This window comes from Glossina fuscipes, unplaced genomic scaffold, assembly GCF_014805625.2.
Source record: "Glossina fuscipes isolate IAEA_lab_2018 unplaced genomic scaffold, Yale_Gfus_2 59, whole genome shotgun sequence".
Classification (NCBI taxonomy): domain Eukaryota; kingdom Metazoa; phylum Arthropoda; class Insecta; order Diptera; family Glossinidae; genus Glossina; species Glossina fuscipes.
In genome coordinates, this window is record NW_023998431.1 from 4,107,896 (window position 1) to 4,125,736 (window position 17,841).

A 17,841-nucleotide genomic window follows, 5' to 3' on the forward strand; every position below is an offset into this window, starting at 1 on the left:
TTTCCAAATTTTCTATATGACAAAATTTGATAAAATAATTTGATTGAAAAAATGTGAACACTATTTATTTATTTTTTTTTTTTCTTTGGTATTTTTTGCTTACTAGGTGTTTCTGAATAAGAAAGTAAGAGAAACTTTTACCCAAATCTTTTCACTTCATTCTCTCCCCATTTCCGCTTCTTTACATAGCACTTTGCTTAAGAGACTATTTAATAGAAAGTAGATCGTGTATAGTCGAAATGCGCTGAAGGAAAAGAGATTTTTGTCCCATTTCCATGTATGAGCGCCTATTTAAGTGTGTTGGTAAAAGTTTGCGGAATTTGCGGGCCCTTAAAATTGTGGTCGAAAACTTGCAATTTACCCAAAAGTGTTTTGCTTGAATTTCAAGCGAGACTTGATCGCAAACACATCTACAATATGTGAAAAAAGTTAGAAAATAAATTTACCTTCGATCGCATTCAGATGGAAGGCAATATTATGTGCGATTGCGGATGTGCCAAGGAACTATGATCTTAAGTACATTTTTTACGAAATTAACTATGCTTGTGATAAATATCTTTTGAAAAGAATTTCGATCGATATCTTCTGAAGCATGTGCTTTCTCAAAACCGTTCGTTTCTTTTTTAAGTAAGTTCTGAAATCCTATATAAATAAACGAAACTTTCTCATTCTCAGATTGCAGTCTCAAGTAAAATCGGAATGCCGTATTTCAGCTTTCATTACCATAAGGAAAAGAAAAAGAAAGACGTGTCGAGTGACAAATGCCCATAGTTAAGAGAGATAGAATAGAGTAAGACTGTCGCAAGAGTGTAAAAGTAAAGAAAAGTGCCTGTGAAAACACGAAGAGTAGAGTAGCAGTTCTAGAGTCTATGGCAATATATGCATTAGCTCCTAGGTGGGCTATGCTTTACATTAAGTTTATCTCTTTCTCTTTCGTTACTTTTTTCTAGCCATCATTGTACGACTGGTTATTGTAACAGAAAAGAAAAAAAAAGTTTTGTATAATATCGCGCATTATATAGACTTTTGGCAGTTGGCTGCAAAATACACTTCGTCTTGTATTACAGAACTTTACTCAACTTCAGTTTCTTTTCCTCCGCTGACTTTTCTTACTCAGTTTCGCAATTGAAAAATCTCGTAGACGCTGCATATAATTGCATGTGCCCGCTTTGCAATCAATCGTTTTTGGCTGAGCTCCAAGAGATGTAATAAAAACATCACAAAATGCCCATAACATTCGAAAGCTACTGCACGAGTTTTATACATTGGCGGCGATAAATAGTGATATGAGATTTCGTTCTACTCTTTTTAGGTAGCCAGTCTAATTCCCATCGGAGAACCTATCAGCGAAAATTCATAAATTTTCTATTCATCGCATACTGTTGCATGTGCGCTAACCTTATCCTTATCTTCGAACATGCAAAATGTTAAAAATGTGTATTTAAAACATATGCTTATAATAGTGTATGTTCTCTTTGCAGCTTATATGCTATATTTAAAATAAAATGAAATTAAATTATTGACGAACAATAGAAATAAGCGATTTATAATAGTGGGTGAGTATCAGAAAATTCGAATTGAGCCGAATACAAATAATTTCTTTCATGCAAGAAAAGTTAGATTATATGATGCATGCAATATATCACTTATTCGTGATACTTCTTTTAACGTTTATTTTAATAAAAAAATATATATTTTCTTGAATCGTTTATCATCCTATGTTATTATGTTATTTGTCCGATCGTTTAAAAATAAAAACTGCTTAAATTTAGTTAATTTTATGCACGTAGTTCTAATTATTAAAGATTTGTTTATAAAAGTTTTAAAAATAAAAATCATATTTATTTCAATGTAATAAAAACTAAAAAACTAGATAATTTTATAATTGGGATTTGATAATAAAAAAAAAGGAATTAATAATAAAAACTTAATTTTAAAATAAACAATGCATTGGAAGTAATGATGTTATTGTTAATTCCAAACAAAGACTTCTTCAGTCTATTGCGGATAGTTTGGTAAGAAGAAGGTCTCAAATGAAAATTTGTTTTTTGTTTTTTTTAATTGCGAAAGAAAAACTTCTTAGTACGAGCTTAGCTCGCTCACTAGTAGAATAAGGAAAAAATTGAGATTTTTTCTGTTTTTTTTTTTTTTTTTAGAATTTTGGCCTACAGCTATCACAAGAGGAATTGTATTTACTTTATTACTGTTTCCTTTAAAGACGGAGAGCCACATTGAAGAAGAGTTGCAGTTTTAGTTCTATTATAGTTTTAAAAAAGAAAGATTTTCTTCTTTTTTTTGATTTTTTGTTTATCCAATGTAATTTCCGATTCATCAGCGTCCTGCAAAAATCATATTAAAAAGAGAAATTTATGAGATAATTGTGTATTAACATACTAGGTGCACTTGTTCGATTTTACCTTATCTGCGTCTATTTTCTTGCTTTTGCTAACTTTCTTAGCTTCCTTTTGCTTTTTCTTTTCTTTTTTCGATAATTTCACATTAGTCGATTTTTTACTATCGATTTCATCTTCATCACGTTTCGCTATATGCGATTCCAAACGTTGTTTGATGCTCTGCAATAAACAAATTATGCTTCGATTAGAAACAGAAGAACCAATAGGTAAAGATGAATAGAAAAAGAAGAACAACGAAAACCAATGGGAAATTTCAGTCAATAAATAATGGGAGTCTATTTTCGTTCGTTTCATTTAAGTTTATATCATGACATTTCCATACCAATTACTTTCTGCTTTTAAGTTCACAATTTCCGCTTCAATAAAATCAATTCAATTTTTTCATCACAGTTCTTACGCGAATGCGATCTCGATCGCGACAAACAATTGAATGCCAATGCGAATCGATCTGTGCACTTCCCAATACAATACTAGAAGTATTAGCAAGGATCGATAAAAACTCTGCGGCTTGCAAATAAGACTGCTGCCCCATATGAGCTCGAAAGTATCAAATACAAACAATGCTTAGTTTAAACTTCCATATATATATTTATATTTATGGGATAAACAGGATGATGAAGAACCTGCTAAGGTAAAAGCCATCGGGGAAAGCAAATACACTAAAAACACTTAATATTGTAACAGTTTTGCAAGTAGAACCGGTTTTATGCTGATACAAATGATAGGATGAGTGGCAAAAATTTACAATTGAAACTTTTACACGAAATCAAAGTTTATTTTTCTTCGCGAACCCTTGCTGCTTTCTAATTCGCTTGTCTAAAGGGGACTTCAGCATGCCAGTTGAATTATTCATTAAATTGTGTGGTGACGATGCATAAAAAAGGAAAAGATACGAAACTAAATGCAAATTTAGGCGAATTGGCCTTTACGTCCGCTTTTCCTTTCAACATATTTTTCAAATATTTTTTATCAATCAATACAATCATTAGAAAGAAAAGAAGATTTTGCGGAGGAAACTACCTGATCTTCTTCTATTTCTCTAATGCGATCCATTTCCAGGCAATCGACCACTTCGTTCCGCAATTGCACCACTTCTACCAAACGTTCGATAAGAGCTTCTTCTCGTGCCTTATCCGTATCAGTTTTATTCCGCTCAGGTTGGGCCATAAGGACACGGATCTCATATTCCAAATCTGCTTGCTCTTGTTCAAGACGGTGTTGACGACGTCTAGTAAATATGAGAATAGTAAAAATGTTGTAAAGAAAAAGAAGAAAAAAAAGCAAGCAAGCACCAAAGGTGTCTGCTTACAATGAATTCCATAGTTATTTGTAAGGACTTACAGATACATTAGCTCGGCTTGACGGCGAAACAGTTCATTCTTTTCGTTCACCAATTCAAACAATTGTAGTATCAAATATTCGACTTCTTTAGAATTTTGACTATTTTCGGGTGACGATGTCGGCTCTGCATCCTTAGCATTTTCTTCAGCTAACTTAGTACTATTTGTATTCGAAGGTACATCATTTTGGCCTTCGCAACGATCACGTATCATTTTCTCTAGTATTACCCCTTGCTTTTCTAAACCCTGCTGCTGTACCTCTATTATTTCGAGTTCATGTTTAATTTCTTGAAGTGGTAACATCTGTAAAACTCTTCGTGGTGGTATTGGTAAAGCAGGTGCGGGACCTTTACGCCGTTTCCATTTGCCATGAATTGACTTATTAAAAAGAGGATCAGAATCTTCAGCACCAGACGAGGCGCCCGAAATTTGAGACTGACGATTGCGATTCTTCGCTTCTTTATTATCTTTCAATTTCTCCATTTGACGTTCACCCATCGATGATGTTCTATTTAAATGCTCGATTAAAGGATTCGTTTCACGGGGCGGAGTATCCAAATCAGAGGGTATTAAAAGACGTCTATAGACAACATTTGTTTCTTCTAATTCACTTTCTGGATGTATTGTTTGCTTTTGATGACGTTCTTTGAAATCATCCGATTGACTGGCTATCTGCTGTTGTTGATTTTGCTCTCCGTGTGCGGATTGACCATGTTCTTCGAGTAATTCCTTATCGAGCGGTATTAAACGTTTTGAACTTTGCCTATTACTTAATGCAACACATAATTCGGAATCGTTGTTTTTTAAGGATGACAAAGTCTTACCCTCCAACAAAGCTTTCTCTTCATCGGATAATTTCGAGTCCAATTCGCTTTGCAGAGGGTAACTAAGCAAGTTTTTTGACTTAAGCTCAAAATCAACTTTTAGCTGTGCTTCAAGTCTAGCAGGCTTGGGAGGCGCCGGAGCTGGTCGTTTTTTTCGTCCTGACTTTGGCGTACCTACTGTGCTGGATGCGGGAGTAGACGCTTTCGAGCTGCTGTTAATTGTTTCATTGGATGGAAACAATTCTTTAACCGGAGCGGGTGGCAATGGTGCACGACGTGTCTTCCGCGATCTAACCGTACCGCTAGTAGAAGAATTAAGCGAATTATTAGAAGATCTAAGATCGGAATTGCGTAATAAATTATTGGGTGTCGCGTAGAGCAAAGAATTGACGCTGCCATAGAAGTCACTTGAGTTTTGAAGAATATACAAATTTTGCGGTGTAGTAGCTGTTGAGGAGATGGTGCCGATATTGTTGGTGTTACTGGTTTTAGTGCTTAAACGTGGCGTTGCCTCAGGTGTGGGATTTTGTGATTGCGATCTAAGTTTATGCGGTGGAATGTATTTGTATTTTAGCATTTTGTTTAATAAACATATAGCACAATCTATAATCTACAAGCGATAATGATTAATATGATGGATGTTGATTGTAATAGATGACTGTTCGCTTCCGGTTTCACTTGAAAAATGACACTAACACTTATAATTCTTAAATTGATATTAGCCAAAAAGTAACACATACTCAAATAGCAAAAGAAAATATTCTCTGTGTACACAAAAAGCAATTATTTTATTCTCCCTTTACTGGTAATAAATATAAATATGAAAACATGACCTATGCACACTGGATAACAGAACATAAATAAACTTCTTTAACGGAACTAAAGAAACAGTTGTAAAGAAGAAATAGAAGAAGAAAGAATTCATTGCAAAAATAAATTCATTTAGGCTTTTACTAGATACCTGAGTCGCGTATTCGCAGTCTATAAAAATCGACGCTACGCTATAGAGTATGCAAGTTAGGCAAGCGCAACTGAAACCTATACGTATTTTTTATTTATTCATTTTTTTTTTTTTTGTGAACTAATGTTCTTTGTTGGTGTGACCAGTGACAACCGACACCTAATGAATTGTGTTTACGTTTCTTAAGCAAGTGAATGAATGCGTTTATATTTTTAATTTTAATTATATTATATAGAAAGAAATTCCCGCCGTAGTTAAACGAATTCGGAAAGGAGTTAGTTGAGTTGCTTGCTAATGGGCTGCCGCTTTCAAACTAAAGCTAAAAAGAATTAATTTCTCTCTCTTAACTCATTTATTTACTGTTAGGCAATAAGCTTAAGTCTTTGAAGAAGTGTACGGAACATGTGTTTCCATAATTATAATGAATTGTTTTCTCGCTGTTATTATTCTTTTGCTTTGATTATTATACAAAAGAGCAAGCAGTACTTGGTATAACTTGGAGAAGCTATAGGGAAATATGACACATATGCATGTATTAAAAGAAGACTGGGAAATAATATATGTCATAAGGTTGGAAAGGTTCGTTTCACAAACGCCAGCTTGATTATAAGGATTCGTTAGCAAATTGATTATGATTATAAGGATTGATTAAAAGCAGTCTCGATAGAAATTAATTTTAAGACTTTGTCAATTTCACATAATTATTTCCCCTATGTTAAGCAAGCATCAAAGTGTTGATATTTTAATTATATGAAAAATTGCTGCAACTTTTAGCCGATATAATTCTGAGCAATATCGCGGAGACATCAGAAATCAATAGGTATTTTCTTGTTTGTAATTTCCATCACTTAACAATATTGTTTTATAATAATATTGATTGCAATATTGAAGCATTTTATTTGCAATTATTTGTTGATGTAAAATCCAAAACCTATAACAAGAAAAAACACCTTCATTTCTCTTATGACTGACTGGTGACTGACCGATCATTATACGATCTTTATATATATATATATATATATATGTATATATGTAAAATCCGTATCCCGTATTTGCTTTCCGCAAGATTAAATCATAACTATGAAACTTGTGTCACATTTCATATCCGTGTCAACGTCATGGTAAGTTTTTGGTTTTTCCTTTTTTTTTTTAATTGTGGCTTGTTCTTGGAAAATTGCTACGAAGACGCTTAAGCAAAATGTTGGTTGATGTTGGTTGAAATGCTGGTTATAAAAGCTACAAAACGAAAGAAAGTGAACGAAAGAGTTGTAACTAGTTCAGCAATAACAAGACGAAAAGAATGTTGCAAATGTTGGATATCTATGTCGAGGTTCATGAAGACAATTATTGTCGAAAATAATTTCTTTTATAAAAACAAAAAAGAAGCAAATTCACATAATAATTGAATTAACACGATTTTATTCTGGTTTAGTGTGCCCTGAGAAAGTTAAACTTCAAAATGCAATAAGTTTGATAATAAATTAATGCTAACTAGCTAGTTTACCACACAAAAACATCTGAAATTAAAATATGTTCTCTGTCGGTAACAACAACAGCAATAACAGCAATAATAATAAGCAACAAACAATAATTTTATAAAGTAAATCACTATTCATTAAAAATTGTTTATATTTTAAACAACGGTTTGCGATTTAACGATTCATCGCAGTGCGGGGAGGCGTTTTACCGCACTCGCACTCGTTACTGTTTATTATCAATTTTTACAATTTTTTCTAATATCCAGGGTAAACCAAACTTTGCCATAAATAGCTTCAAACCGCTTCAAGCGTATTTAAGCAAATTTATATACACAAAGTTCAGTCGTACTTATGTTAGAGTTAGCATAATTTAAATACTTAATCGCACAAGGCCACATCTTTAAAAATTAATATTTCAACCGATAGAGAGAAACAGAGAGATTAAAATGAATTGTGATATCACTTTGTTAAAGAATTAAATTCAAAGCAGAATTTTGGCCGTTTTCTTTATTGCATATTTGCATGCTTTTCTTTGTCATTCATATTTATACACTACACGACTTGTTGTACAGGTTATGTTGGTATATTAAGCTAGGGAGGACGTATGTAACACGCAGAAGTGCTTAAGATGGGCCCACCTTTTATTATACCGATCGATTCAGAATCGTAATCTGTATTGATCTGTGTGTCGGTCTGTCCATGGAAATTTGTGTTCACGCTATAGGTCGCAATTTTTTAGATATTTTGATGAAATTTGATACAGCGACATTTTTTCGCCCAAAAATGAATAATGCTACTTAAAATGGTTCCGATCAGTCCACTTTTGCGATCACTTTCCATTTAAAAAAAATTGTAATTTTCAAAATATCTAAACAAAACTGGCTAAGTAGTAATATTTCGTCATTCTCAATTGGTATGAAAACTTTGGATCGGCTGGGGCAATTTTTGAACCTCCTCCCACATATAACGAAAACGGAAGTTCATACGATAAAAAAAGTATAATTTTCAATACTTCATTATGAAAATGTAATATTAAAAAATTAACTGTACTAAATTTGGACCATTCCGGCCTACTCTTTGGATCCTATTCTAATAAAGATTTTCACGAACATTGACCCTTTGCAGAGTAGAAAATCTAAGTTTTAATATTTAGCGATGAAAATTGACCCATTGTACAAAGTTTGGCCCATCTGCACCTTTTTTCGGATACTGCCCTATATAAGGATTAAATTTGTACTACATTAGATTGGGTTTTGGCCCCGCTTTCCCATAAATACGCACTTGAAAAATATGTCTTTATATAGACAGAGGACATAATTTTTGTATCCTTTAATAAAAATAAGAATTGTGTTAGACAATATGGTGTAAAGTATTTACTCGTTGGCCTTGCGCGACTGTAATGTTCTTACTTGTTTCTTTTTTTTTTTTTTTTCTTTACTTTTTTTTGCCAAAAGCAACTCAAGCCTGAAGGTAGGCAAAGTAAAATTTTTTTAGAGAGAAAATAGTGTCATGCGATTTTTTTCAAATAAAAGCAAATAATTTAAGGAGAGAAGAATAAATAAAATAAATTGAGGAGAACATCACATGTACTACTTCTGGTGCGAGGCTATATTCCGTTTGTAAGGATGTATGCAACGGAAAGGCTCGAGATAGTTCCGCACTTCATTACATCGATCGATTCGGAATCATTTTCCAAAATAATTTTTTTTGCCTGTCCGCCTCGTTTTGTTGTGTTCAACCTACAGGCCGTAATTCTCGAGATATTTTTATGAAATTTGGTACACCGAAGTATTTTGATCCAAGGACGAACGCAATTGAAAATGGTACGGATAGGACCTATTTTGCCACCGCTTACGCGATTGCACACTGTTAAGCCCTATTTTAAAAAATTTTACATGTAGGGCGATGTATGGTATTTAATGGTGGGCCAAGCCCCATTTCTTTTATGGAATAAAAATTGAAAAATACCTTGAAAGGAACTTTGAAAGCCTGGTAACTGATTTTTTTTTTTTGTATTATTTATGGGCTTTTTCAAGCAGCTGATGGCAATCATTCTCAGTTTTAAATGGTTTCAACGAATACATAAATCATATTTATCATTGTCATCTAGTAAATTCTTAATAAAACGCCGAAACTTATTGAAAAGTTCATAGATTGCTGCCATAGCATATAAAGAGAGTTATATAATCTTTTATGTTTTAAAATTTCCTACAAAAACGTACGTTTTTTGGAAATTTTTTGCTAATAGAGTTTTACGAGTTTGATGACAATCAATAACAAAATGGAAAATCTACTAAGGCGCCTTCTTCTTCCTAAATTTAGATAATATTACATGATAAATAACAAGTGTTAATATAACAAAGTTAGAATTATCTATGCTAACCATAACAGTCTGAAGCGTAGTTTTTCTTTTTTAATTTTATATAATGAAAAATGATAAACATTTCTGAATGTGAGGAAAAGAAATCTAGTTTAAAACATGTATAACAATATCTCATATATGGTAAAATTAATGTCAAACATCTCAAGCTAGGCATTACTTTTTTGTATAATCCTAAGGACAATAAAAAAAAGGAAAGGAAAACCAAAACAAACCATTTGGAAATTCAAATTTAGGTACTTAAAGTAAAAGATTAAGAGATAGGAAAGTGATGTAAGATTCCACCTTGCATTGCCGCGCTATGCTTTGACTAGCTTGGCAGTACAACCTTAACCACTAAAGTGGGGAAAGTTGCAAAAATTGTAAAACACACACACACACACACACAAATACCCGGGCCCGCGTAGAGAGCATGACCAAAAATGCCGCAACAAGGGGCATTGCGGACAGCTTTATAACCACCGTGCTCTAGGAATTAAGACGGCTTGAGAGAAGAAGCAGTGGACATGCAAACGTTCCAGCACTACCGGCGTTCCAGCGTACAGCACTGAACAGTAACCTGCTTGCACGAAATATCGGGGGGGTAAGTTTAGTAAGTAGGCGCGACCATCGTGACGGTGCCACTAGATATCCAGGAAGATTTCTATCTTTCTCATTCGCACAGCAACAAAAAAAAAAGAGCGCAAAGACCGTTAAGATTAGAAACAAATTTCAGGAATAATTCTTAATAAAGTTTTGAAATTTATTAGCCTTATGAAGAGCTAGGAGAACTACTTTGGAAATCCTCATGTTTCTTTTTTGGATATAGTTAACTGAAATCTATAAGAAAATATCCTATATATCAGCCATTATTTTACGTCCCTTTGAGTTAAGAGATATCGATGTTCCTACAATTGTTGTTCTTAGGCCTCTGTAAAGTACGCAATCCGTCAAGTCAATGTAAATTCTTTTCTAACTGCTTTACCCCTTTTCTTATTGTTATTTAGCTTATCTTTCTTGATCTCTTATAAGCTGAGCTTGACTTTTAATTTTATATAATCTACGCTTTTGTGCTTTTTTTCTTCATGCGTTCTCTACTTGTTTACATTGTTGACGTAAATCGCTAGTGTTTAGCGAGTGTCGTCTGTAATGAAAATTATTCATCTTTGTGAAATTGATGAATTACTCGAAAGGCAAAAATATGAATTTTTAATGAGTCTTTAAATAAAAATGCAAATGTAAATAAATTTTCTTAAAGAGCTTTACGAGATGTGTTTGCAACACTTTGCGGATATAAACACCTACAATGGATACAATAGCGAACAGAGACGGCATCTATTACATGTGATATAGTTTTATTAAAAATGATCTCATGAATGAATTACCAAGAAGTAAATAAATAAAATTAGTTACATACCTGTTTGTTCTGGGTGTAGGAACTGGGGTTTTTCTACTCTGCGATATATTAAGACTGGAACGCCTAGAGAAACTTTGTGAAATAGATGATGATTCTTCACCGTCTTCATCGGCGAAAGGGTTACGCTGTATACGGGGTGGTGGCGGCCTGGGTGGTGGTATTTTCGGCGTTGATGTTATCGATGCCGAAAGACTGGAATTCTGAGATTTTAATAATTCAATTTCGTCATCTGAACTATCAAACGGATTTGTTCTTTCGGATAATTTGGAAATAGAACTCCTCTGCGAAAAATTATTCAAATTTTCATTATTGACTGATCTGTCATCGTTTTCTTCCTCGTCGTCCCCGTCGTCGTCCTCGCCCCCATTCTCATTCTCATTCTCATTCTCATTTTCATCCTCATCCTCTGACATAAACGGATTTAAATCTTTAGGATAATCTTCGATGGTCACTTTAAGAGACTTTTTCTGAGTTGCTGAGCGAGCAGAAAAATTGGCGATTTTTGCATATTTTTCCGAATCTATCTTTGTTTTCTGTTGCGACTCTGCACCAGCACTAACAAGGATATCATAAATTTTCGTTTCCGTGGAATTTAATATTTCATTATTTTCTTTTGCTTCCTTATCAGAGGGCACATCAATTTCCATGTGATTCAATTTAGGTGCATGCTTACTTTCCTCATTATCTGGTTTAGTCACATCTATTTTCATATTAACTTCTTTCGTGGAATTTAATTCAGATAAGTTTAGATCAATAATTTCCGATTTTTTTTCGTTTTCATCTCCGCTGTCGTTCTCAATTTTTTCAACAATTCTACTCGAATCGTTTAAAATCTCAGGAATTTGTTTTGAGTTATTGGTATTTAGTGTTTCGCTATTGCTAGCTTGATCTTGATGAAAATTGTTAGAAGATTCTTTTCGCATATTTTCTATTACTTCGAATTGTTGCAAACGAGACCTCACTACACTGAGTCTTTCCGTAGTTTCTTTGTCGTCGAAGACAGTGGGAAACAGTTTAGATTTTGTGCGCTTTTCATTTAAGATTTTTTCTAAACTTTTCGTATCAATAGCTTTATCGAAAGACGTACTATTCTCTTTACGCTGGCAAGCGATCGTAGCAATGCTTTCAAACACTTCTATATCAGCTTTGTCTTTGGTTATACAATCATTATCATTAATTTGAATTAATTCTAAACGACTATCCTCATTATTAGCGTCATCATTATCAGTTCCAATATCGTTTCGCTTCGTTTCCTGCGTCAATTCTACGGCCGTGGTTTCGATCAAATTAGGAGATTCTTTTACTAAAACTTCCGCTTTTTCGGGACTGGTATTGTTATTGCTTTCATCACTGCCTACAATTGGCGTTAATTGCAAAGCCATTTGCTTAGACTCCTGTTGAGTTTCAACAACATTATTGTTAGGTTGTATATCTGTTGAAGATTTTTCCATCAAAAGTCCTAGAATCAGCTGTGTAGAACCTGTCAAATAAGCTTCGTTGTCCTTGGAATTGATTTCATGTGCCATTTTACTGGGCGGTGACGGCAGTACAGTGCTAGCTAATTTTGGAGACTCCCGAATTTCTTCAGAGTTACCGTTATTTTCTTTTTCCTCTTCCTCTTCTGATTCAGAAGTTTCCATTTTTCCATCTTCATATTTCCTATCAACAATATCGGAGCCAGCGACTGCATCGTTAAGGAAACTAACAAAGGCTGCGCTCATTTTATAAGACGTGGGACTTCCTTTCTTTTTTTCTAAACTTTGACTTTTTTCCTCATCACTGACGTTTTTTTGCAATAATTCGCTGCTATTGCATTGGTGCAATTCCATCTCTTTTTTTTCAAATTTCTCACCTTTTTCGAAAAAGGATAAACGTTCCTTTATCGAATTTCTAGCTGGTTTTGTAACAGGCGGCAGCAATAAAGCGTCACTTTCAAATTTTGCACGTAAGTCAGCGTTTGTGTTGCCTGCGCAATTGTTACCCGTTGCCGAATCTGCTTTCATCGCTGTAAGTTCCTCATCAGGACACGTTTCACAGCAATATTGATCATCTATTTCGGTTTCATAAAAGCTACCCGGCGTGAGTTGAGATCCACATCGGGCACATCGCAGACAAGTGCGATGATAAACCTTCTCGCCTACCATCAAACGTTCAGCCAGAAAAACGGGTAATTTACATTTACGACAAGGATCGCGTCTAGGCACGCCAACCACATGGGCCATCTAGAAATTAAATAATGAAAAATAAATGAAATAGATAAACAATTTCGAACGAAAAATAGAAAAAAAAAAGAACAAAAAAAGACAGTTAGCATTAGTAGCTATTTTATCAAGTTAAAAAAAAAAAAAAAACCTGAGTCTCTGCTCCTTCGAAGCGAATTAGATATTTTTCTTAAAGTGCGTACTTTAAAAAATTTATATAACAATAAAAAGAAAATTTTTGAAAGTCTACTTTTATTTGCTTTGGTTAATCTAATTTCAAAGCATGTTTTTAGGCATTTAATCGAACGTTTATTATAAATACCGAAGAAGCATTTTATTTCAAGCCAATTAAAAACTAATATATATCTAATTAAACAGAATGAAGAGAAAGAAGAATTAAAAGGCCGTAAAGCAATGCTAAGAAAGATAAAAAGCGAAGAACTATGAAAAACTTAAATCTACAGTTATGTAACTCACATACTCACGTCCTTAATCAAAAAGCGTTTATAGTTAGTACATACATATATAGTTTCGATTAAAAATTAACAGTGTGCACTAACCTGCTGAATAGTCCAATAATTATGACGAGTCACACAACACAATGATGATTTTTGACAATAGAATTAACGCAAATATATATATATATATATAAACGATACGAAATCAACGTAAGCCAAACTCGCTCACAAAAATGAAATTCTGCTTCTTCTGCACTTAATTTAACTTAAATTTAATTGTAATTTATACTAAATTGATTATAATTATAAACAATATAAAACATATATAGATAAGAAAAATAAAAAAAAAAATTAAAGAAAAAAAAAAAAAAAAAAACAAACAAAACTGCTTAATTTGTTTTTACAAGCTTACAAATATATAAATGGTGTGATGTATGAGATACTTGTGTTTACGCTATTTGTATAATTTGTTGCAATGATATTTTTTTCTTTTAACTGTGTTATGTGATCTTTTTTATTTGTATTTTTATTTTTTTTATTCATTTATTTCGCTTGTTTCTTGTTCTTTTGTGGAGGGATCTGGGTTCGGTTGTTTTGTTCATAAAGTGGATACGCTTGTATGTATGTAAATATTCTTCAGTTGATTTTTGTCCTTTTTTTATGGTTTTGACAAACATGCAGTTGTTAATTACTTCGCTTTGTATATTTTAATTATTGTTGTTGTTGTTTTTAGCAAAATATTTCAGGTTTGTACTGGCCCATTATATCCAGACCTTTGTCATCCTGCGAAATAAAAGTACACGAGAGAGAGAGAGAGAGAGAGAGAGAGAGATACAGAGAGAAACATGGAGAGAAAGAGAGAGAGAGAAACGAAAAAAAAAAAAGAGAAAAGAAACGAAATATAGAAACAAATTTTCATATATAAAATATTTCACTTCATCAATAATATTGTACGTAGTTAGTTAGTATGCAAATACGAAAGAGGGGAAGGAAAAAATTATTGAAAATTGTTCTATAGAAAGTTAGCGGCGTAAAAACGGCAAACATGCTAAGAAAACATAAGTGGAATTAGTATAGTACGACTTATAATAGTTACACAAAAACTACATTTTCACATACACGTTATATAATAGCAGCAATAATATTAGCGATTGAAAACTATGACTCAAGTTTAATAGGTATGCATGTATGTATAACTTTTTAGAAATGTAAAAATCATTATATTGGGTTATCCATCCGTTTTATGGTTCCGAAAATAAACGTAAATAAGAATCCTCTTCTGATTGAGATTTTAATTGAATTCTTTTTTGCGATATATTATTTGGACCTTGCCATATTGCGGTGGAACGCAATACATACGTAGCTGCACAGCGTACAGAAATTGTTAAAAAACTTATTATGAAAACAGTGAACCCTCGGTTACGTTCTGTGCGTGAGCGATGAAACTAATATTTGCTTAAATGACTTCGTAAGGAAGGAATGTTGTTCCCTTAGTGAAACGAGAAAACAGCTGGTGTTCTTAAAGGAGTTTTACAGGTATAAAAATTACTTTTGGGTGTGTTTTCTGGACTGAAAGTATCATTTTTGACCATAAAAATTGGGATGACCATAAATTGCAATGGAGAACGCCAGAAAAATATGCTGACGAATTGATATCGACTTGGATGATATGAGGTTTTAACCAAAAAATCTTTTATGTGGTATTCGTGGGGTCATGAAATGATTGCGAGAACAAGTCAACGACCATGTAATCTCCGAAAATGCTTAGGTAGGCTTGTCAGAAATATCATGCCATTTAAAGCTTTAGGCTTGTTATGTTGGGGTTAGGCTTGAGCACAGCATTGGCTTATTCGAATAAACCACAAATTCTCAATGACCTTATTCACCAATACTAATCAAGCGTTCACCGAAATAAGAGCAGATTTATTTGTATTTCAAGATTGAATGTTTACTAAAAGTTCAGAGCCATTTTTAAATAAAATGGGCATTAACCAAAATCTAAAACAAAAGGAAATTCGTGTTAATATCTTCTAGCGTTTAGTTATTATATATTACAAAAAAATTTAAAATAATTGTTGTTTTTTCTCATTGTACGAGAATTAATCCAAATCAAGTTTATTTTATAGAAATTATTATCTAGCTTCGATACTTGGTTTTGAATAAGAGGCCATTAAGCAGATCATGCAAACCCAAGGTAATCTTAACGTGCTTAAATCATTCAATCTTCATCCTTAACATAGGCAATAAAATATATGATTGAATATTTGTTTATGCTTTGTTGTCTGCTTGTGTACGTGTGCGAACAATTGCAACCATGTAATAATAGTGTATGTACCCGCTTTCTGCCCAAAGAACTTTCGATGCATATATTTTTTGATTTCGTCTGGATCATCTGCCTCAATTTACGTATCTCACTGTAACTTTCATTTAAGAGTAAGGAGCCCTTCTTTGCTTTACTTATGTCACTTCACACTCACCTTCCCTAGTACGAAATTCTGAAAAGAACCAATTATGGCTCGTTCGAGTGTGCCGATTATGCTCGTATAGTGGCCGCTTAAACAGCTCAAACGTCCTATTGATTGATCAAAATATGATCTAAGATTTCACTGGACAAACGCTTGGGGCTTGGAGCGTATTCGTACGAAAAAACAGCTTTAAAAACTTTTCACGTTGAAATGACGAAAAATTAACGAAACGCAAGTTTGAGATCTTACATACATTACTGAATATGTTATTGAAAATAGGGTTGGCTTTCCACCTCACCAAGTCGCCGAGTCGAGAAACTTTCAACTTTCTATCTTACATAATTTACAAGTCATGGGCCAAAACCCATCAATATTTACTTAGAGAGCTGTGGGCGTGCTCCTTTGAACAATATAATCATTTTTCAGTACCAACTTACGTATTAGTGCTTCCAGTATCTCTGCCAAATTTGAAGTAAATATTGTCAATTATTTTTGCGACAGGGAGAGTGCCAGTAATACACATTCTCCGAAACGGACAGACATGGCTAGATCAATTCAGAAATTGACGCTGATACATACAAATCTGCCTGAGTGGCTGAGGGTTAGGAATCTCAGCTAGCAACTCAATCGTCGTGGGTTCGAATCTCAAGTGCGGTAGAGTTTTTAATAAAAGCCATTGCTGGTGCTTTTAAAAGTAATTTTAGAATTTATTTCCCTGGCGGAATTTATTAATATTATAATAATTGATATATATGGAGAGGATGAATAGACAGAACGCCAGAGCAGAAACTGATCAGCAGAAAATTTCGTTTCGGCGTTTTAGTATCACGTTCTGAAAGGCCAATAGGAGTTGATAAAGGCAAAACGAAGCAAACGGTCGAATGACAATTCACTGAGAAAGATTACTGAGAGTTTCAATCTATTGCATTCTACTGTTCTTGATAACATTTTTATGCACTATAAAAAAGTCAACATTTGTTTTGACAATAAGAATTCCTTGCGAATCACACAATATATATGGATGCCTCACATGTCAAATCGATTAACTTCATAAAATAAGAAGTTGAGAAAAATAATAAAATATTATAAATAATTCATTATTCAGCGGCAAAACGATTTTGTCATTTAGTGATGTTAATACATCTTATTAGAGAAATTCGTTTTGAGTATGTACCGTTGGGAGCTAATCAAGTGCTTTCATTATTAAGTTTAATAAAATTCCAAAAATGGAGTTAATCGATTTGGCAAGTGAAGCATTCATATATATGTAGTTTTTTTTTTTTTTTTTTTTTTTTTTTTTCCACGTGTTTACAAATTTTTTTTTAAAAAAAAAAAAAAAAAAAAAAAAAACGAAACAGGGAAGATTCCCTTCAAGCGGCGCATGTAACTGCAGAAGTGCGTAGCGTTTATTATTATTCGCATCTCGCATTTCGGGCTTTGTTACATTTCTACATTTTTCTGTCGACGAACAGGCAAGGCACTTAATTTTTTAAAATGCATACGAAATTGTTTTTTTTTTTTTTGTTCTCCTAAAAAAAAAAAACAGCTCACACAAATCATTACAAAAAAGTCCAAATGAAGCTCATTCCATCTTATATGTTAATTAATCCTAAAAATAGTACTTCAGCACTTTGGGTCATTTTTTTTTTTCATTTTTACAAATATACATATAAATGTTGGTTGGCATTTTGTCACGCGATCTTTAATGTTGGAAAATACGTGACACATTATCAAGTGCTAAAATATATTTAGCGAGTATCTACTTAAAAATTTCTAAATGCTTTTAAATATCTACAAAAACAAATATATATATATATATATACGAAAAAAAAGAACATAAATAACAAGATATCGACAAAAAACATTGAAAAGAATTATACAGACGGGATGGAGAAAAAGTTTTTTTTTTTTTTTTTTTTTTTTT

General features: G+C 33.1%; 1 protein-coding gene across 3 annotated transcripts in view; it reads right to left on the bottom strand.

The window, feature by feature from the left end:
• Positions 1–2,137: 2,137 nt before the first annotated feature.
• The window catches only part of LOC119637460 (MICAL-like protein 1), an 81,425-nt gene continuing 65,721 nt past the window's right edge, over positions 2,138–17,841 (bottom strand). For 2 of the 3 annotated variants that reach the window (XM_038033478.1, XM_038033480.1), the window contains 5 exons: positions 10,794–13,015; positions 3,756–5,117; positions 3,435–3,642; positions 2,418–2,573; positions 2,138–2,339 (listed from right to left, as the gene is read on the bottom strand). In XM_038033478.1, the coding sequence (XP_037889406.1) occupies positions 2,268–2,339; positions 2,418–2,573; positions 3,435–3,642; positions 3,756–5,117; positions 10,794–13,015 (4,020 nt within the window). In that variant the 3' untranslated portion in view covers positions 2,138–2,267. Of the gene's footprint in view, positions 2,340–2,417; positions 2,574–3,434; positions 3,643–3,755; positions 5,118–10,793; positions 13,016–13,554; positions 13,743–17,841 lie in introns of those variants that run through there. The other variant, XM_038033479.1, reaches the window with a different exon arrangement.